Below are 21,523 nucleotides of genomic sequence, written 5' to 3' on the forward strand. Positions count from 1 at the left end.
ATACATTTTTCATTCCAAATTATTTCATTATTCACTGCAGAGTACAGCACATAGGAACAAGAATGCGCGCTCGTCACGGGTTCGAATCCCGGCCTGAATTGTTCTTTGTAAGGTCCCTTCATCAATTACATTATATCATCACTCATCCTCATTTTTGCGATAACCAAATGTGGCAGAAAGGTGAAGTAAAATAAACCAAACCAACAACAACAATTAGAACGTGCGTTTTCTTGCCCAAATTAATACATCCGTATTTATGACTGTTTAGCTTACCCATTTTTTTTTTATTGTAGGTCAAATTATTAGTATATTTAAATAAAACACTACTAAAACGAGAGCGAGAGCGAGCGTGAGCAAATATTTGTTATTTAATCATTATATATTCCATATTTGAAAAAAAGAAAAGAAACCATAACATTTTTGTCTGCACATAATACAAGTACGTTCCCATTCATATACAAATAAAACTACGTACATCCCATATTATACATACATATTGTACAACGTTTAAAAGGTTGTGTAAATACAGAGAACATAAGTACTGCAGAAAATTTTCCCCTGAGTTCTTTAGAGGATTTACAAAGGAATCGAAGGGCAACCAATCCCCTATCTGTCCTATAGGAGATAGACTGAAGCAAAGTAAGTATATAATATAGTTGAGAAAGTAGCGCAGTCTTCCCTCCCGAAGCTGAAAAAGAGGGTCGTGGGCGTTCCCAACCCTGACGTCACTCACGGGACAGAAGTGACCCTGTCACTGACCATCTGCATTTGTGTGAGGGAACGTGAAAGTGCCTTGTGTTTCCTTTTTCTGTAGCTCTTGTGTGATAGTGGAGAATTTTTCCAACAACAATAACATTTCTGGAAAATGCTGCACAATTGTGCTGTTGCTTTGTGCCCGAACAACGCAAGAAATACAGTAGGACAGGCACGTATCCAAGCAAAAGTTTTCGGTTTAAACTAGATAAAATGAGGATTTTGGTTTCTTGTGGTGTGAAATAAGATAATGTGACGATAATTTAAGGAAAGAAATAATTATCAAGGCAAGAAGGAGAATGTTCTGTAACCCTGTTATTGATAATAGCACGCATACAAAGTGGGGTATGGGAAGCTTGACCTCCCCCCCTCTCTCCAGGAAATTTTTCAGTTTACATTAGATAAAATTAGGCTTTCGGCTTCGTCAATAATATGACAATAATTTAAGTAGAGAAATAATTACCGAGAAAAGACTGAGAATGTTCTATAACCCTGTTATTGTTACTAGCGCGCATCCAAGATGTGGATCAGGTGGCTTGAGTCCCATCAGGTAATATTTCAGTTTACACTACATAAAATTAGGTTTTTATCTTCTTGACTAATGTGACGATAATTTTAGGAGAGAAATACTTATGAAAGCAAGACGGAGAATTACCCTGTTGTTGATAATATTGCACGTAAACTTTACTTGAGCTTTCAGTGTTGTCGCAGTGTGAGCACTATGTAGAGACTTGTCAGTATTTGGAAGCTGCACAACAAAGGTAGCTCCACACGTAGGGCGATTCGTTGTAATTTCTAATCTCTGGAAGACGCGAGAGGGAATGTTCTTGAATAAGAGGAGTCGAAGTACTGGCAATATCTATGGATCGTTTATCTGCGGAACATTCTAGAATATAATGAGGATATAAATATGCGTTAATTAGAACCATTCCTAAATAGATATTCTTTGACCGGACCTTGGATCCAATCAGAAAAATGGCGTTCAATTCAAGGACTTGTTCATGATTTATTTGATCGTGTACAAGGCGCTTTACTTCAGTCTCCAATACAAAATGATAAAAACTTCTGGGGACTTGATTTCAAAAAATGTGTCCGAGATAATGAGTGGCGTTCCCAGGATTTTCGGAAGGAAGAGTGGTTACGTATACTATTTTTGGTGGTCAGTCCTCATTTTGCCATCTTTTCCTGTCTTTGACGTTCAAATGGGGCTATGACCCTACCAACCCTCCCTTGGGCACATCACTGGAGAAGGGTTTTCACTGTGCATTAATTGTTTCGCGATCCAGCTGTATTCTAGAAGACTTCTTTGTTTCGTGCCGATGTGTGAGAAAACTGCGGAAGCTGTGATAGACAATTTTGAACACTTGCGAGTGCTTAGGCCTGAATATGAACAATTTGGTGGGTTTCTGCTTTTATAGGAGCTGCAAACATGGGAGAACAAGACACATTAGTAGTGTTCAGGCTCGAATCAGCAGAGAGAAATATCCGAGAACTGTCTGTGTCCAGTTCGCAGCCCACAGTTTGAATCTCGCGTTGTCGAGTGGATTGTCCATCTCGTGTATGTGTAACAGCTTCGGGAAAGCACTTCTGGTACACAGATGGTTGGATCCTGATCAGAAGAAACACACATACTGAGATGGTTCCTAGTAGTTGTATCATGGTCTATAAAAGTTGTTTACCTTGAAATTATGCAAATGAGGGTAGATATTTAACTTTGGACGATGGGGGAGGGTGTAGGCGAGTATGACGCAATCGTACGTGAGGTTACGTAAGTATCCGAAAGCGTAGGAGTTTGTAGATGAGCATAAGAAGCGAAGATGACGTTGTTTGAAAAAAAAGTTTTCGCCCGAACAGGGATTCGAACCCTGGACCATTAAGTTAAAAGCCTAATGCTCTACCGCCTGAGCTATCCGGGCGACAGAGGTTGTAGAAGGTATGAGTAAAACATGTGTGTGTGTGTGTGTGTGTGTGTGTGTGTGTGTGTGTGTGTGTGTGTGTGTGTGTGTGTGTGTGTGTGTGTGTGTGTGTGTGTGTGTGTGTGTCGTTGACGTAGGTGTTGTGAAAAAATACAAAGCTGTAGATGTTATAGTTTATTGGTGATGAATAGGTGCTACATCGGTTTCCCTGGCGCTGCTGATTCGTGTAGACGATGGTAAGGTCCGTGCTGATGGCAGGCGGTATCTGAAACGAGTGATAGAGAAGAATAAATAAGACGGTGTTATAAATCTGGAATGTGTTTTCGTTATTGAGAAGGAAAGGCGAGTAAAATGTGAACTGAATAGGTAATGAGTGTTAGAGTATATACAGCCGGGAATGTGGTTGTTTAGGAGTGGGGGAACATGTACAAGGTGAGTGAGATGTTTGTTTCGTAAGGCCGGCGAGTCTGGAGCCGGAGGCGTTTGTCGGTACAGCTTTGTAGTGCATTGCGCGACGCTCGGGAATGTGGGTTAGTAAAAGTGGTTTGAATTGTCGTCGTCGTCGGAGGGATAATGTCAAGGTGAGTGCGATGTCTGTAGGTGCGGCAAGGTTGTCCGGTCCGTGGTATGTTGTCAAGGTTGTGAGCATAAGATGTAGATGGGAGTGCGTTCCGTGAATACGTAAGTGGTGTTGTCGGTACTTGTTTGGGTAATGTGTCCTTGGCGTAAGTGTATATATTGAGAGTACAGAGCCGATGTGTGGTGTGATTTTGTTTGCATCCGCAGCAGGTTCTAGCAGTAACGACGAGTAGGTAAATATGTGGTATTGGGGGGAGAATGTGTTTGGTTCGAGTGGTACGTTAGAGTATGGTAATAATATAAACGTTTTGTATCGTTACAGGTTGGATTGAAGGTGTGTTTGTTTCGATTGATTGTGTTAGGTCAAACAAAATGTCGAACAACATGTTATATTGGCGTTTTTGTGTGGACGTGGAGATTGGTGGTAAAGGGGAGATGTTAATAACAATGGGTAAACACGATGACGCCGATCCGTTTTCGATGGCGAAATGGTTTTACGGACCAAGCGATAAATGTAGGTTCGAAACGAATGTGGAAAATGAAAAAGTTCGTATGTGCGAGTCGTTCATGCTCCACAATAGATTACCTGCGTATAATCATTTTAGTTTCGTGACTGATGATGAGTCTGTGATTCGCGAGATGTTACGGACCGGGGAATTAAGTGGTCCGTACTACATTCATGCTGCGGAAGACAATTTCAGGCAAAAGTGTGTTTGTATGGAGAGGGAGAGGGTGAATTTTGGGAAGGAAGTGTGGTCGTTAAAAAAATGTACGACGCAATATGAAATTAGAAAAGGTAATCCGATGAAATTAGATCTAGAGCATATAAGTATGCCGAAAGGTACTCTATATGCTACTTTGGAGGAGTTTGTTAGATGTAAAGTGGGTGAGCATACGATAGGAAGAGTAGGTGGTTTCCAAAATTGTTTTATTTTGGATACGGGTAAAATGTCGCGCTTAAAGGAAGCTATGGATGCTGCGCACGACGAATTTCTGTATGGGTGGAATGCGGTGTGGGGTTATTTAAGTCTGTTTCATGGTCGTCTGACACCGAGACACACAATAGGGGATATGTTCATGGGGGACATGCCGGATGATATGAATTTAGTTGAGTGTCATTATGTGGAAAAAGATAAATATTTACCGATATATAGTGTGTTCGGCAGTTTTTTTGACCAACATGCTCAATCGAAAGAGGGTTTGTACTCCTCATTTTTTCCTGGCAGTGAGAATAAACGTGTGAAATTAACATCTATGTTATCCTCATTGACAGAAAGAAAAGAGGAGACAGAAGAAGAAGAAGAAGTGGTGTCGACGAAAAGTTCAGAGAATACAAAAGAAGACGGAGAAGACGAAAAAAAGGAAGATTCAATTGTGACCGTGGAAGATTCGTCGAGCACCTCGTCCCCGTCACTGTTAGCATCAGATTTATTCGCCAAAGAATAAACAAAGTACGGAATATAGTATGGTGAGTGTGTGTCTAAACAGTTTGTTACTTACCTTATGGAGAGGTTGGTGATCGTTTGCACACCAATGGTAAAGGGTCCTCTTGTTTGATCGCTGCTGTATGCGCTGCTATTCCCGTTGGATATAATGCCATTACAGGTGAACGAGATATAGTAGAGGTTGCGGCGGGGATGTTAGCCCGCGGGACGAATGTGGAGGTCCGTGATAGAGGAGAAGGAGGAGGATGTTGTGAATGAGGTTGTGGAGGGGAAAGTGGGGGTGCTGAAGGTTGTAAATGGGGAGGTAGTGGTGGTGGTAGATTCAGAGGCACCCCGTCACTAGGAGTCGCTGCAAATGGTAAATAAATGATGTCAGCGCGACGTTCCAATACGCATGACGACTGCCAGATGACACGTCCGTCCACCTCAATAGTATCTCTCTGTAAGGTGTCCACGGTTCGAACCTGGACAGAAAACAAAATCACCATAAGTATGTGTGTGTGAGATGGATGAAGTAGTGTGATTTGTTTTGTATTCACAGGGCCCATCACCAAGAGGAGGAGGATCACAAAATTTCCCAGGGGAGTATTGCCTACCCTGCAAGAAAACACACCGAGGCGAGCCTTGCGAGCAAGACAGCAAGGATAGTAACGAGACGTCGTACTATCTGCAATACATTGTGCGGAGGGAGCATACGAACGAATTTCTTCAGATACTAGAAGCGAATGCCATGCGCATAGAGAAAGAGATACAAGGATTGATCGCCCTGTATACAACAATGCAGCAGATGCGGAAGGAAAGTCCGGAGATCGATGTTTTTTTTCAAAATGTGCTACAAGATCCTGTGAAATCCCATTGGACCCTACGAAGCAGCTATGATTTGTACAAATTTTTTCGTAAAGAAAATTTTGTAGGTGTCGATAAAAATCTTGCGGCAAAGTACGATATGAAATAAGAATAATGGTGATGGTGTCGAGTACTATGATGATGTGTTTGTACACAACAATAGGTGAATAAAAAATCACTGACCGAGATTTTGTTGTTGTTGTTGTTGTTGTTGTTCGGAGGTTCTCCTATGAAATTAAGTTGTGATAGAAAAAGAATACTTACACCAGCGATAGTGTTTGGTAGCTGCGACGACGAGGACGACGACGACGACGACGAAGAGTAGCGTGTATCCATGATGGTTCTGTAGTAATGATTGTGCTAACAAGAAAATATTTTGCAGAATAAATACCGGTGATTGTGGGTCAGCAGCAGAGTGGAATCGGGTAGAGAAAGTACCTAAGAGGAGAATTACTGAAAGTTGTCTTGATGTAGGTTTCGAGTATGTGTAGGTAATATGTTATGCGGTCGATTACATATGGTAACGTAATATGTTATGGGGTCAGCATAAAAGTTCAGAGTAGAGAGTAGCGGCGAGCGAAAAAAGAAAGAGAGAGAGAGAGGAAAAGTGGAACAAACATGTAGTAATGGTTGTGAAAATACAGAACAAGTTAGGTGTGTGGTTGTCGGGACGAGGATTCGAACCTACGACCTTTGAATTCGAAGTCTGTCACGTAAACCACTCACCTAACTTGTCCGGTATGCATCCTTACATGTAATGTTTTGTATTTATCGTCGACCGTGGGAGACAGAATAGCGGCGGCGGATAAGATATAGTGTTGTTGAGGTCCCACCGACGGCGGCGGGTTCGATACTCTGTGGAGACATAAGAAGAAGAATATGGTTCGATTCCCGATTAGCCTAGAGGGTTCGAATCCCGCCGCCGCCGCCGCCGCCGCCGCTTGGATTCGAGAAGCACACTATAGCGTAAGGTGGATCCTGTTGCCTAAAAGAGGTCCCGCCGGCGGCGGTGGCGGGTTCTGGGGAGACATAAAAAGAAAATGGTTCGATTCCCGATTAGCGTAGAGGGTTCGAATCCCGCCGCCGTCGCCGCTTGGATTCGAGAAGCACACTATAGCGTAAGGTGGATCCTGTTGCCTAAAAGAGGTTCCGCCGACGGCGGCCGCGGGTTCGATACTCTGTGGAGAGAAAATGGTTCGATTCCCGATTAGCCTAGAGGAGGAGGGTTCGAATCCCGCCGTCGCCGCTCGGACTTGGCTGACCGAGAAGCACACTATAGCGTAAAACGGGTCCAGATGACGTGTTGTGAAGAAGGAGATAGTTCGATTCCCGATTAGCCTAGAGGAGAAGGGTTCGAGTCCCGCCGCCCGGACTTGGTTGATCAGAGTAGACTGTAGTAGTAACCTATCGGGTAGATAGATAGATATGGTTCGTCAACAATAGGACACAAACCCGGTGTGTGTGTGTGTGTGTGTGTGTGTGTGTGTGTGTGTGTGTGTGTGTGTGTGTGTGTGTGTGTGTGTGTGTGACAAGGCCAAGCATGGCCTGCGGCCATGCTTGGCATTGTGCGGGGGGCCCCCTTCGTTTCCGGACGACCGCCGCCTTCGAGGAGGAGCAGGAGGACGACGACGTGCTGGGCTAACAGTAGTAGTAGTAGTAGTAGTAGTAGTAGTGAGTTTCACGAGAGTGTATGGTATGGACGCCGCCGCTGTCTCCACGACGTCTCCGCTGGGTACCGAACTGCAACGTAGGCTCGGAAGTGCCGATCCAAATTCCGTGTGCATCAACAGGAGGTACCCGATGTTTCCGACTTACGCCGATTACCAGGGTCGCCTGTCGACATACAGTCCACTTTGGCCCGAGTCGATAACCATTCGACCGGAGGAAATGGCGGACGCCGGATTCTTCTACAGTGGATTCGGGGACGTGGTTCGATGCTACTACTGTGGACTACGTCTGTATCAATGGCAGCGGGGCGAAAATCCATGGATAGAACACAGAAAATGGTACCCTCAGTGCATCTACCTTCGTCTGATGATCGCAGACGGTCTGTCTGCGGCGACGTCCACGGTCGTCGACGGCGCCGTCGCCGACGCGGAGCAACCTCCAGCTACAAAACTCTACAAAGGTATCTCTGGAGCAGCAACATCGGGAGCAGCAGCAGCAGCAGCCGATTCCTCGGACGTGGATGGGGAAGAAGAGGAGGAGGAGAAAGAGTTGGACGCAACGGCCGTTATCGCCCCTGCGGTGAATGTGAACATGGAGGACAATCAACACTGTGTCATCTGTTATGTGCATCAGAGACAGATAGCTTACCTACCGTGTGGTCATTTTCTGGTGTGTGCATCGTGTGCCGTGAAGACCACGGATTGTTGCGTTCTGTGCCGTGCACGTATTGCGGTTCTACAAAAAATATACATGTGAAATGAAAAAACGTAATAAATGTGTATTAAACTATTTATTTTTTCTTTGTTTGTAGTGTTAGTACGTACAAGCTTCATATACTAGAGAATACATATAGTGGTGTTAGTAGTAGTAGTAGTAGTAGTAGTAGTAGTAGTTCTGGTAGTCTCCGGTTTCATTGGGCGTGCCAGTGTCGGTAGTAGGTCTTCAATATAGGGTGATACATGTGCATGAAGGTCTCCCATTGTCGTGCGTCCAGCAGCAGGATCTCGCCGCCATCCTGGAGGGTTACCGTGAAGTTGCGAGCACAATCCTGAATGATGATGCTGAAGTCGGGTGTAAGTACACATTTTACGGTGCGTCGTTTGCTGCAATCTAGACGACGGTCGTGGAAAATGTCTGTAAGAAGTCCCATTGATTTGGTTAATTCTGTATATTTGTCCGTGCCGAGACTGATTCGGGAACCATCCTTCCGGAACACGATCCTAGTGTCATCCTTTTCGCCAACAACGGAAACCTCGAAGGCGTCATCCACGGTGAAGAGAATTGCTCTGGGGTCGACGGCGACGGCGGCGGCCATTGTTGATGGTACTAGTAGTAGTAGTAGTAGTAGTGGGTGACGAGGGTCTTTCGAGCAGCAGCAGCGACGGTCACAGGATCCCAAATATAACTGGTCGGGTGGGTATTTCACTTTGGGTATTTATGTTTGAAGACATGAGGCCACGTGCGCACGAATGATGCGCAGTAGCCCAGCACTGAGAAGGTCGATCCGAGGACATACGAGTGGGTGGGACACATCATCATCACGGCTGACGACGTTATGTTTTGCGACACAGTATCGCATGTACGCAGCAGCCTGTGGGTGTAACCCCTCGTAGTAACACATGTAGGCTGCCAGCGTGCGTCGTGCTCGTAGAAATCGTTTCAGTTCATCTTGTGTCAAGCAAAGTCGTTGGTCGCCCACTAGAAACACAAGAATGCGTTCTGAAAATAAATAGTCTGTATGGACGACCATCACGTGGTCGTCGCCGTCGCGGAGTACTCTTGTGTAACCGTCACCTGTTTGGAAAAATGTTATTATTTGGTTCCAGTTGATATTGAGCAGCAGGTCCCGGAAGAGAGTCCAACAGAGGGGCACATCTCGTTCTGAGAAACGAAGCAGCACCGCCGGGAAACACTTCTCTAGTCCATTGGTATCGCCGTCGCCGCCGCCAAGTTCGTACCCTAGAATTATAATTTTAGTTGGAGACAGATATTCTAGAGATTGCCGTAGGCAAATCAAATGCCCACTGGTGGAGTTGGTGATCGTGGTGTCCGCCGGGAACGTCGTCGTCGTCGTCGTCGTCGTCGTTTCCATTATCGACGTCCGCGATGCGTTTTCTTTGTCTTCTTCTTATTCTTCTTCTTCTTCTTATGTCGAATGGTCGCTGTTGTGAGGTGTTTGTCGTCGCCGCTGCCGTCGCCTTCGGTGTCGTCGTCGTCGTCGTCGTCGTCGTCGTCGTCGTCCAGGAAGATGATCTCCAGGTGAGCAGTGACAGGTACCGCCTTCAGTTTCTTAATGTCTGCAACAACAGGAACAAGAGAAACGATCGATGAGTCTACAGCATGATTGCACACATTGTATATTAGGGTTAATGGTACAGCTAGTCGGGGTGGGAGTAGTGGTAGAAGGACGATGCGAAAAATACGCACCAAACATTTGAATCGCGATGTGATCGTTTCGGACATGGTCGTTTGTGAAGTGTACGTGAAAGGGTCGTTTGGGAACTCGCATGCATTCGTGACGTAGGTATATGCAGCAATATTGACCGCAGACGGTACTGAACAAATCTTGATACTGACGTGGATTGTACTCCCACGATATGCAGTTTCGATTCATGAACCGGGCAAAGGCTGGCTGAATAGGAATGTTTCCGTAGGAGTCGAAATATTTGCCGTACCCTTCCTTGTCGATGTACACGGCGACCCAATGTTCTCCGTTTTTGGTGGACGGATGAGTGTTAGCAACGAGGGCTGCTGGTTTTTTTGTAACTACCACGTCGGCAAGAATATCACTCGGGTAAACACCGTGGAAAACGTCTCCGGTCACAGCATCTCCAGAGAGTACGTTGTGGATGTCGTACGTGTTCATCCGGAGTAGTTGTAAATGACGCCCCTCTCTTTTGAGACCTCCACCGAAGTATTATAGAGGAGGTATATCAAACACGTCATGGACCGTGTCAAGGGTGAATTGAATCTCGCTTCGATGCGTACCTCCCCTTTATCTGGTAAACTTCTGCATGACGGGTCATCGCATTGATCGGGTGTCAACTGGTAACATAACATGAAGTAACCGTTGGTAAACATTTCTCTGGTGATCATGTGCCCTTTGTCTGCATGATAAATATTTGTTCCTGTGAAGAGTGTATCATATGCTCGTGTGATGCCTCCATAGTTTCCGGATGTAAAGTTCGGTTCCAGGGGCGCCGTCTGTACCAGCTGGTCCTTGAGGTACAATGCAAAGTAGTTCAAGGATTCGGGTGTCAAATAAAACGGGTTCGTGTCTCCGCTCCCCACGAAGGCGTTGTTTGGAACCATTGTGAATATCAGAAAGGTTGGAATTGTTCCGTTGGTGATGTTGTTTAGTGTCAGGGATTTTCCTCCGGCCGGAACGGTGTAGGTTTTCAACTCGGATCGTTTGAAAAAATATTTTGCGTTACTCTTCTCTAGCGCTCTACTGTGTGCCAACAGGTAGGTTGGGTGTAGTTTAAAATGTGGGATGTGTAGCGTTGCTCGCTTGATCTTTATTGTTACCGGTGCATTTGGGGTGTCTCCCCACATGATGAATTCGTTTTTCGCCTTGGTGAGCACAACCTTCAACTCGACGTTGTTCAGAAGGTACTTTTCTTGCTTGAAAAAATCCGCATGCAGGTTGGTGCTAAGTTCCACATGGTTCTGGAGTTCCGTGCTCTCCGTGGCGGAGGAATCTGCCCACTGAAACAACTCTCGTCTTTTTGCAAAACCCTCGTTTGTAGCAGCATTCGCTTCATTTTTTGTGTCCTTGTAGAAACATCTGGATGTGAGGTGAGTTTTCGCCGCATCCTCGCCGTAGCCGATTACCGTCTCCAGAAAAGCCTTGTAGTGGTAGTTGGTGCTCGAAAAGGTAACCAGTTTGTCGTTCAGATAAACGGAGCACTGACAGAAGAGCGAATGTGCCAGATTGTTCACAACTCCCCACTGTTTTGTCGTAAGGTCGTTGTATTTCAATAGGGTACCGTCCAGTTTTGTCATTATCAGGTCTAAGTATAGTTTTGTCGTAGCCAGATCTCTGTAGGACTCGTCCGTTCCTTGACTCACAAATTCTATAACATTTTGATTTTCTATCGAGGCTATAGGGTGACAAATCTCTATGTAATTATCCACAATGCCTGTTTGAATACACGGCTCCTCGAAAATATCCAGTGACGATGCAACACCTTCCATTCTGTCTCTAGGTGATTACGGCGGCGAAAATATATCCTTATGTCCGTGTTGGCGACGACGACGCTGACGCTGGGTTACTGTGGTGACCTTCTTCTTCTTTTTGCTGCTACGGGTGGTTGTCTTCTTTTTCTTCTTTATTACTTTGGGTGTCTTACGCCGACGACGACGCTCGTTACCTGCTGTACTGACACGCACACGTTTGCACCCGACTTTCGACTGACCAACACGTTTTCGTTTTCTAGCATTTATACCGGAACCGGTCATGTTTTTTAATTTAGCTTCGGCTTTTGTCAGCAGGTTTGTCTTGCTTTCGTGTAGACGTTTCCGCACAATGTCTCGTACAGCTGCTCCGTCCGACGTAGCCACATCCGCTAATATATTCGCTCCGGTACGTAACGCCTCACGTCCTATTGTCTTGGCTCCGGACATCACAAGTGGTTTCACGGCGCGAAACAACCAAGGAAAAAACGACCCTAGGATCCCATGTCCGCGTTGATATCTCCGCCCCTGGTAATACGGTCCGATTCCACGACCTGTTTGCGCCTGCCGAATGTAGTAATCGACGATGGTATTGGTCATGATCGGGGTTCGTATCCAACTGTCTGGGGATCGATTGATGCACGTCTATTTATTTATCAAGCGTATAGTCGACGACGTGGACGTTTACGGAATTCCAGTAACACCATCGACGGCGAGCTGTTCCCGTGAAACGGTATAATTTCGTTCTTATCGTTTCGAAATTCTATTTCGATAGTTTCGAACGAATATCTGGTGAGTGGGTAATAGTGAACATTTCGAAAGTCATGCTGACCGGTGTTACCTGCGCCGGCGGCAAAATCGTGACATATGGTTCGTAGGAGTCGTGCTGTAGCATCCCCCACGATTTGATATGGGATCAAATCACAGTATACACATATCAGTTGCGTGTTGAATGGTGTGACCGTTGACGACGTCGATGTGTCCTCCTCCTCCTCCTCTACGTTTTTCTTTTCTTCCATCGTGTACAGGACTTGTCGTAACGTGTTTGCCGTGTCGATCATCACGTCTTTCACTTCGTCTGTACTCAGGCTGTCGGGAATCAGGTTGTGAATGTTGGCTAGTAGTTCCTTCGTCGATGTGTACAGCTGCGGTGGTAGGTTCATGATCACGTCTCGGCCCACTTTAATTCTGTTCGCTGTGGATAAAATTTTCACACTGTTAACGTTATGAGGAAAATCGTACGATTTTGGTCTCGAATACAAAATGCTGTTTTCGTTCGCCGCCGCAGCGACCGTGGCCACCAAGGTTTCTCTGGCAATAGGTAACACCGTAAATGTTCTACCGTCGTCGTCGTCGTCGTCGTCGTCGCCGCCGCCGTCGCCCTCTGATCTTTTATGTCTTTTTACCGAAGGTTCCTCTTCTCCGTATACTCCTCCTCCAAAGATAGACTCGATATCGTTTATAAAACCATCCACGTATTTTCGTTTGTTTGGTTCCTTTTTCAAATCTCCGAACATAACCTGAGCAAATTCACCGACATTCGCGTACTGCATAACCGGAAACGTCAACGACCTCGTCTCATCCAACCGTACTACGTTGTCAAAATACAGAGGATATGTCACCTCCACCAATCCCACTTCCCAGTTTTCGTCCAATTCTATTGTTTCCGGTAATTTTGTTGTAAAATGTGATATTGTGTTTCCAGGGAAAATATCCATCGAACTGTTCGAGAAGAGACGCACGTAAAATCTCTCTATCTTATCCATTTTCTCCCTTCCTACTGCGGCGACACACGATGAACGTTTTCTGCAGGTACCCACGACGAAAATGTCGTAGGATATCCCAGCCACTTCACTTTATATTCCAATCGTCCGTTTCGTTTCCGACGTTGCAATATTTTTTCGATCCTGTACTCTTTCTCCTCGGGAACGATGATTTTCTGTAGTTCTTCCGTGTAAAACGATCCGTCCAACACGTTACCTTGGAGATCTTCGACCAGATAAACTGGAACAGGTTTACGCTGAATTCTTCTGTGTATTTTGAAATGTTCACGACTCCAATTCGGTACGTACCCCTTTTCGAAAGGTAATTTCACCTTACTCACTCGTACCGTATCTCCTGTACGAAACACTTTTTTGTCTTTTGCGTCGGCGACAAGCGGCACTGGTTTCGTCGACGACGACGAACCTTTTTGTAAATTTTTCCACACCACATACACATTATGTTCGTTGACGTCGACAGGTTTCATACCGATACTTCTATGATACGATTCGTTGTATCCTCGAACTAATTTTCCCAGAACATCGATATATCTGTACGTTCCACGTGTGGTAAAATATTTCCACATACGTGTTTTTAATGTCCTGTTGAAACGTTCCACCACGCTTGCTTTGACGTCTGCGTTTCTAGGAATACGATGCTCGATACCCTCTCGTTTCAACAGTTTCTGGAATTGAACGTTCGTGAATTCTGTTCCCGCATCTGTCTGTAACACCGTTGGTTTCCGTTTACACTCTCGGAGAAGTTTACCTAATGATCGCGTTACCTCTACACCAGTTTTGTTTCGGAGGGGTACTGCAAACGCTTGCTTGGAAAACACATCAATTACAGTAAGTAAATATTTGTAACCTCGATTGTACCTTTTCAGATTTTGAAGATCGTTCAGGTCTGCTTCCCACAACTCATCAATGTTGGTCACGTTGTAGTTTACTCTCGGGTACTTTACACGTTTGGGTCTATGCAACGTGTACGTGTCCTGCTCCATCAACCATTCCTGGACCTGTTTCTTCGGTATCCTCTTGTCTACGGCCTTCCACAACTTGTCTGCAGTGGTGAACGATTCTCCCTTCTCCGGTGAATAATACGCTGCACCCAGGATCTTGTTTACATCCGTAACGGTTCCCATGCTACGTGTCTCGACCGTTTTCTGCTCGCTGTGCCACGTGCACTTCGTAGTCGGGATTTGATAGGAGTACGTCTCGGTGATTTCTTCTTCTTTTTACCCTCCTCGCCTCCGTCGATGTCGTCGTCGTCGTCGTCCTCGTCGTCGTCGTCCTCTTCTTCTCCCGCTGTTGTCACACCTTCCTCTTTCACCAGACGACGTTCTACCCACGGCAATCCGCTAAATATTGTAGCACCTTCTTTATTTACGTTTCCAACCTTCTCGGGCGGCGTCGTCGACGTCGTCGTCGTGAGTACCGGTATGGTCAAAGGCTCCTGCTTCCTACGTACCACACGTAGGTACTTGTCCAATGTCTGACGATACAATGACCATTTTTCGTGATCGTCCAAGTTTTTGGAATATAATATACGATGCATTTCCTGATCTAAACCCGTTAATTCCACGTTGGCTGCGTTCCCTTTGATTTTTTCAAACTGCTCCGGGGACATCAGAATCAATTTTTTGTAATGCATTTTTCTATACCGCCGCTCACCGATTCAACAATGTACCCAGTAAACCACTAATGACGCTACCTAAAAGAACGGGAAGAAACCCACCCTTCTGTACGAGAAGACGTTTTCTCTGTTGTAACGGTACGCTCTTTGTTGCTAATTTTCGTAACACGTTCTTGTATTTTGCAAGTTTACGTTTTGTCGCCTTTGTGATTGGAACGTTGTTGTTTAATACGTTCAGACAACACTCGGACAACGTATTCACCAGTTTTGGATCGGCTTCCTTTAAAATAGCTCTTCGAAGTCTAGGTGGCGCCGAACGAAGTGTTTGGAACAGGCTTCTATTTGAGCGAATAAATTTGCTCATTGTGGTCGAAGGTCAGGCATCGATCAGGATCTGGAACGTGCACCACACAGTAACTAATGCCGTTTTTCTTGTCGTCCTCGGACTGTGTGAACAATTCCGATCGTACACGGAGCGGTTCGGGTGTGTCCTGAGTGAAGTCCAGCAAACAATAACTGTACGGCACTCGCGTACATTCCTTAAATAGTTTTTCAAAGTTTCTCCACATCCCCGGGTAGATTTGACGTGCCAACGTTGATATTTGCAGGTGGTCTCTGGGATTCTTAAATATAACCATGTAGTTAGCGTTCAAGGCTATATCACGTGCTTTTGAACCTTTGGGGAATATATTTTGCGTTAGAAGTAACACACTCACGCAATTGTGATGCGACATTTTCGTAAACAAATCTGACACCCCGTTATCGTTGTACGCTTCCGTCATCATATCATCCAGGATCACCAGACACGGACTATGACTTGTGATCACATTGTAGTCCGGTATTCCGTTATAGTGTTCCACACCCTTTATATCCGGCGGATGAAAATTTGAACCTGTACACCAAAGAATTTTTGTAAAATCTCCTTCGATCGTGTCCTTGCTGTTACGCAGCAAATTGGTTACAAATGTCGATTTTCCGCAACCACTCGGTCCGGCAACGATACAACGAAACGGTTGTTTCCATCTCAGTGCCATCGCATCTACTAATCTGGTGGTCCCACACGCGTCTTCATTTATGTTCTCAATCTTGGTACCCATATGGTAGTGTGTCGAAAGTGTCATTTTTCAAGCGCCTTTTTGTGTTCACAACCCGGTACGTTTTCTCCTGCGGTTCGCTTACCAGAATAAACGGACGTTTTCTGGCGATTTTTTTCGGATATCGTACTGTAATCTGTCTTTTTTCCTCAAGTGTCATAACAAATTCCTTGATAACATCGAAATCAATTGTCATACTCGTACCATAGTCCAATGTTATTCCTTTCACTTTCACCACTCGACATTCCTTTTGTTTCTCCGGCGACCATACACTTAATGCGTAATTCTTCGGTCCACCAGCTACAAATTCACGAATGTAGGACCCCTCACCAAATTCCGCCAACTCGTCTGTCAAATCACCGAGATAATCTCCCAAACGTAATTTACCTCGGTTCGTGTCTGTCTCCCTGAATATCACACTATCCGTGTCGCAATACAAGATATCCTCCTGTAAAGCGTCCAACAACTTATATAGACGCAGTCTGGCAAATGTGGTTGTGTACGCTCCTATGGCAACGTTACCCTTTTTGTTGGTGGGTGTACATTCATCCAGGTACGTCCAGTTTACAAAAACTGTATCGTCGTTCACAAACAACAGCTGTTTTACTTCGATACCCGGTTCACTTAATTTTTCAAACAAATCTCGTGGTTGTTTGATTATGGTCGTTTGGGGTTTGTTTGGATTTTCACAAAATTTACCCCACAATGAATTCAAACAGAGTTTCGCCACTGCACGTAAACCAGGATTTTTTTCCACTTTTTCCTTTCGAAGTTCGATCCCTTCGTGTTCACGATAACGTAGAAGATACTCGTCTTTTTTTTTCTCATCCGTACACCATGAAGGCCAACCGCTACTCTCCTGTTTGATCTGAAGGAACGTGTCCACGTATTGAGCGAACAAACCGCCAGTCTGGGTTCGAGGATCGTAAACACTCACTTTGTACTTCCACACCTCGTACACGTTCAGAATCTTATACCCTTTTTCCACAGCAACACGAACTTCATCCAACACCCACGTTCCCACAATAGCTCGCTCCTCATCCGTATGCTGACACCCATCTTTTTTTCCTTCTAACTGATCGCACAATACTGCACATGTACGACACAAAGGAAACAACAGTTTTCCACCGGTCCTCAACGGTAACACAGGAATGTACAATCGTTTCGGTGGTAGTACCCGTACTTTTACAATCCCATCCATCTCCAACATATCCTCCGTTGTGGGTATATTCTCACCGAATAACACCTCCGGATGACCTACCGGGGCCTTGGCGAATTTATTTACCGTAGGATACAAGGATGTAATGTCGAAATATTTTATCTTCTCCTCGGAACCTGACGTCGATGAGTACATTTTGAACACTTCCACCCGACCTCCATATAGAGCATCCCGCACTCTCAACGGTAGACATTGGAACGTGGGGTGTTCTTCCAACTCGCTACTCAGTGTAGGACGATCTTTTAATATCTGGAGAAACTCGCACTCCCACATTTCGACTACTGTATAGCCCAACTTACGAAATAGATCCGATATTCTCTGGGTTCGCTCATATCGTGCTCCCATCGTGTCCGCTGGATCGGACTGTATTTTCTTCGATACCGGACTGTTTCTTTCCTTGAAACAATTAGGACAACCATGAAAGTAACACCCATGATACTGATAGATGGTCTTGGAGTCTGCGTCGTATCCATCCACAGGAATACCGTTCACAACTTTGTGCTCCCTTTCTTTCCCTGCATACTGTAATTCCACGTGTTCTGTTTTCTCCACAAACATAAGCCATTTTATAGCATTTTTCGATTGGTTACCGAGCTGTCTGTAACCATCGTTGGGAATTATTCCCACTGTACTCGGAGGAAGAAAATGACGTCTGTACGTCAAGGAACAGGCAGATGCAATCGTGAAACATTCTACCAGAATATCCACCCCCGCTATGTCCAGAAAATGTTGTCTGAATTTCAACACACCAAGACGTAACACGGTCACATCCTGAATACAATATCTTCGACACTCGTATGCGTTGTCGTACAGTACACACCTATCGGTTTCTTGCTCATACCACTGGTAAAATTTCTCCCGTTGTTTCGAGGACATATGGTCTGGATCGAAATAACGTTGGTGTGGAAATGGACCTCTGTAATTCCGATTTGCTTTTGTGTTGAAAAAGTGTGGGTAGAATCCTTTTGTCTCTTGTAGTCCAAAGGTTTTCGAAAAATTTGACAACGGCATTTGCAAATAGTTTAGCGAATCCAGAAAACACACCTTTTTGCCTATACTCATGTACATTATCTTTGTCCCATCCATTATAACCTCCGGTGGTTCCACGTCGCGTTTCAACAACTCACCCAACACAAACATCCCATCATATGCTTTAAAATTGTGGGCGACTAGAACAATCTTTTTGAAATATGGCCGTTCGATACATACGTAATCCACAAACTCCTTTACTGGATCCTCCTCGAAACAATGCTGTCTTATTCCACACACGTTACAATTCTTTTGAATGTCACCGTCGTCCATACAAAACCTACACACCTGCTGGACCACACACAAACACGGTTCATGGATATACGTTGATGGACGACCAACAAACGGCGTACATTGTGTAGCTTCGAAATCGTAAAATACAAAGAGGTACCGTTTCAACGCGTTTCCTTCTCCCCGTCCTTGATGTCTTTCCATGTAACACAGGTGGTTGAATTCTTTTTGTTCCTTACACGTTTTACAATATCTGTAGCCGCATCTGTGTTTTCCCGTGTACGGATGCGTTTCGTCTAATAGTTGGAAACAACCAACACAACTTCTGATCTGACTACAAACCGTTCCCTTACCGTAACGTGTCGTCAAATGTTTTGCATAACAAATGTCACTGTTAAAGTTTCTGTTACATCTAGCACAACTCACGGTACGTTCCTTTTCGCACACAGGTTCTGACCGACACTGAGGACACATACTCTTACAAACATGCCTTTCGTTCCGTGCGAATAAATAGCATTTTTCGCAAAAATACGGAATTGTAAATGCACCCACAGGATTTACAATCACATCGTAATGGTTTGTGTCCTGATTCAAAAGAAGGTAAATTGACTTTTTGGCATCGGGAACATTTTGTGCAAACACAACTTCCGGCTGTTCCAAACTGTTAAACACAAATATTTTGTATTCGTTACGAAAATAACGCTGGAACGCAGCCAACTGAATAAGACCCCCTCCTGTTTCCTCCAGATCCACATCTGCTTGTCGACATAAATCCAACGCACATTCCGTCAATCGACCATCGCCATTGATGAACATCTGCTTATGTTGACGAAAATATTCAGGATCGCTTTCTTTATTTGCATACATTATGCCGATCACCAACGCCTTTGCAAGACATATCTTCGCATCCTTGGAACCACTCGCCTTTGTACTCTTCACCGTCACCACACTCCTTTTCAACTGCACATAACGTTCCTTGGATAACACACCCCTACTTGTATATTTTCGTCCATATCCTACAGGCATATCGATTACCGACACCTCCATCTCCAACAGATCCGTAGATAGAAACGTAGTATTTGATTGGAGCACTCGAGCAACCACATCCCATAATATATCAGGATGCATTTGACTCATTCGACGTAACGATAAACCAACAGGTTTGATACTTTCGTCTGTTACATTTCGCAACACAATACCAATCTTATCTGTTGCTTTATACTGTCCGACGATATGTGACACCACATGGTCCAAACCTTGGTGCACCCATTGTAGCGCATCTGTTCCATCCGGTCCATTAAAACTAAACGTCATTGTTGTACATTCCGCATTGTATTTTTTTATACGACGAACGCCCACCTCTTTCAAATTCACATATTTATTGTACGGCACCTCAACACGACGATTTGTTTCCTCTTCTCCCACACCTTCTTCGTCTTCTCCATCTTCCACCCGCCTCAACCTCGATCGCGATGATGTACCTGCACCATCTTGATTTTCACCGGCCACTTCCACTCTCAGACGTTCCAATACACCCAATTTGCTACAAGGTTCCCCTTCACCCATTAATCGAATCACCTCCTGCAGTATCAAACGTTTCCTATCCACACTTCCAGTCGTTCCTATTCTCTCGTACTGGTCGAGTAAATAATCACACGCACTCAAATAACTACCTTGTGGTGCAACCATTGTCGTCACCAATCAAACCACCTTACCAACACAACAGTCGAACAAATATAAACGTTCCCCCCGACACAACTGTACTTATATATTCTCTACCCAACCATGACGTCAACTCACCTTCACACAACCCCAACCGACGCAACAACAAAGGACTCAACTCCTTCTCCAAACTCAAAACACGATCACGGAAACGACAACGATCCGACGCTAACATTACTCTTGGCACCTCGTAGTACCTGGCGACCTCGGAAAAACACACACGTTTCTGCATTCCATACACACTAATCTTCTACCATCACATCCTTCCTTTTTGTACCTGTTCACCTTGAGACAAGGACGACTACCTCCACCCTAACATTCCGTACCACACCCAGTTCACCTCGATCGAGCACGTACTCGCATTTTGAAACTACCTCACTTTGTTTGAACAAGGACACCCACATTTCACCACAACGACATTTTATACATACTCACCTTGAAACATCTCTAATATATTCCGTACCACACCCAGTGCACCTTGATCGATCACGTACTTACATTTTGAAACTACCTCACTTTGAACAAGGACACCCACAACGACATTTTATACTTACTCACCTTGAAACACACACATACTTCCCTTTTCCTTATTATACTTACTCACCTTGAGAAACCACGGACCCATTCGTTGAGTCTGATACAATCTCCCAACTCCCGCATCAATTCACTTTTCACGCAGATATTCTGCAGAACGACGTAAAATTTACGTTTGCCCTCTTGCCCTACAATCTCCGGATGGGTGCGCTGATAATAATCAAATAGATGAGGCGTATTATCACGATCGCGAAAATAACTTCCAACACGTTCCATCGTATGCTCCAAACACGTCGGACAATTTTCTTTCTCATACTCTCCCGAACAAAAATCGGAATGGTACGTCAAACATTCATGGCCCAATTGATTTGCATACCCTTGGAAACAACCGCCACACATTACCCTATACATCGGTGTATAACCCTTCAGCGTATTCACCACGCACGTCTCATCCAAAACATCCGGAAAGCAACCGCAACTAGCCAGCATACAACCCGCCACATCCGCACCACACGATGTCCCTGCCACGTCGCTCATTTTGCGTAATAACACACTCCCGCTCATTTACTTTAACTTTTATACCAATCTTACCACATCCCTCCTCTCCACAACCTGCTCACCTTCGATTCGTAGCCCTACCATTACACATACTAACATTTCACGACAGCATGACTCAGTCGATACAACATTAGACTCCTCGTACGGGGTTCGAACCCCTACTACACCTCTATATTCACCCCCACCTCTTCCATCTACCTACAATCTCCTACGCTATCATTTACTCCCACCCCTTCACCCACGTTGCGTCATACTCGCCTACAACACTCGGTAACCTTCAATTATTAAATACCTACCCTCATTTGCATAATTTCAAGGTAAACAACTTTTATAGACCATGATACAACTACTGGGTTC

General features: G+C 44.9%; 3 protein-coding genes and 1 non-coding gene across 4 annotated transcripts; 1 reads left to right on the forward strand and 3 right to left on the reverse strand.

Annotated features, from left to right (window-relative positions):
• Positions 1–2,596: 2,596 nt before the first annotated feature.
• TRNAK-UUU (transfer RNA lysine (anticodon UUU)) lies at positions 2,597–2,669 on the reverse strand. Its single transcript has one exon. It is a non-coding gene; the product is annotated as a tRNA-Lys (tRNA).
• A 4,565-nt stretch (positions 2,670–7,234) lies between these two features.
• LOC145990464 (death-associated inhibitor of apoptosis 1-like) lies at positions 7,235–7,963 on the forward strand. The gene has a single exon (XM_083126157.1). It carries the CDS (start codon positions 7,235–7,237, stop codon positions 7,961–7,963), a length of 729 nt encoding a protein of 242 aa, XP_082982283.1.
• Positions 7,964–10,069: 2,106 nt separating this feature from the next.
• LOC145990465 (uncharacterized protein F54H12.2-like) lies at positions 10,070–11,404 on the reverse strand. Its single transcript, XM_083126158.1, has one exon. The coding sequence runs from the start codon at positions 11,402–11,404 to the stop codon at positions 10,070–10,072; it is 1,335 nt and encodes a 444-aa protein (XP_082982284.1).
• Positions 11,405–15,859: 4,455 nt separating this feature from the next.
• On the reverse strand, positions 15,860–17,968 carry LOC145990467 (uncharacterized). The gene has a single exon (XM_083126159.1). It carries the CDS (start codon positions 17,966–17,968, stop codon positions 15,860–15,862), a length of 2,109 nt encoding a protein of 702 aa, XP_082982285.1.
• Positions 17,969–21,523: the final 3,555 nt, after the last annotated feature.

Source organism: Lepisma saccharinum, chromosome 7 (assembly GCF_977018435.1).
Source record: "Lepisma saccharinum chromosome 7, izLepSacc3.1, whole genome shotgun sequence".
In the NCBI taxonomy this organism is placed as follows: Eukaryota; Metazoa; Arthropoda; class Insecta; order Zygentoma; family Lepismatidae; genus Lepisma; species Lepisma saccharinum.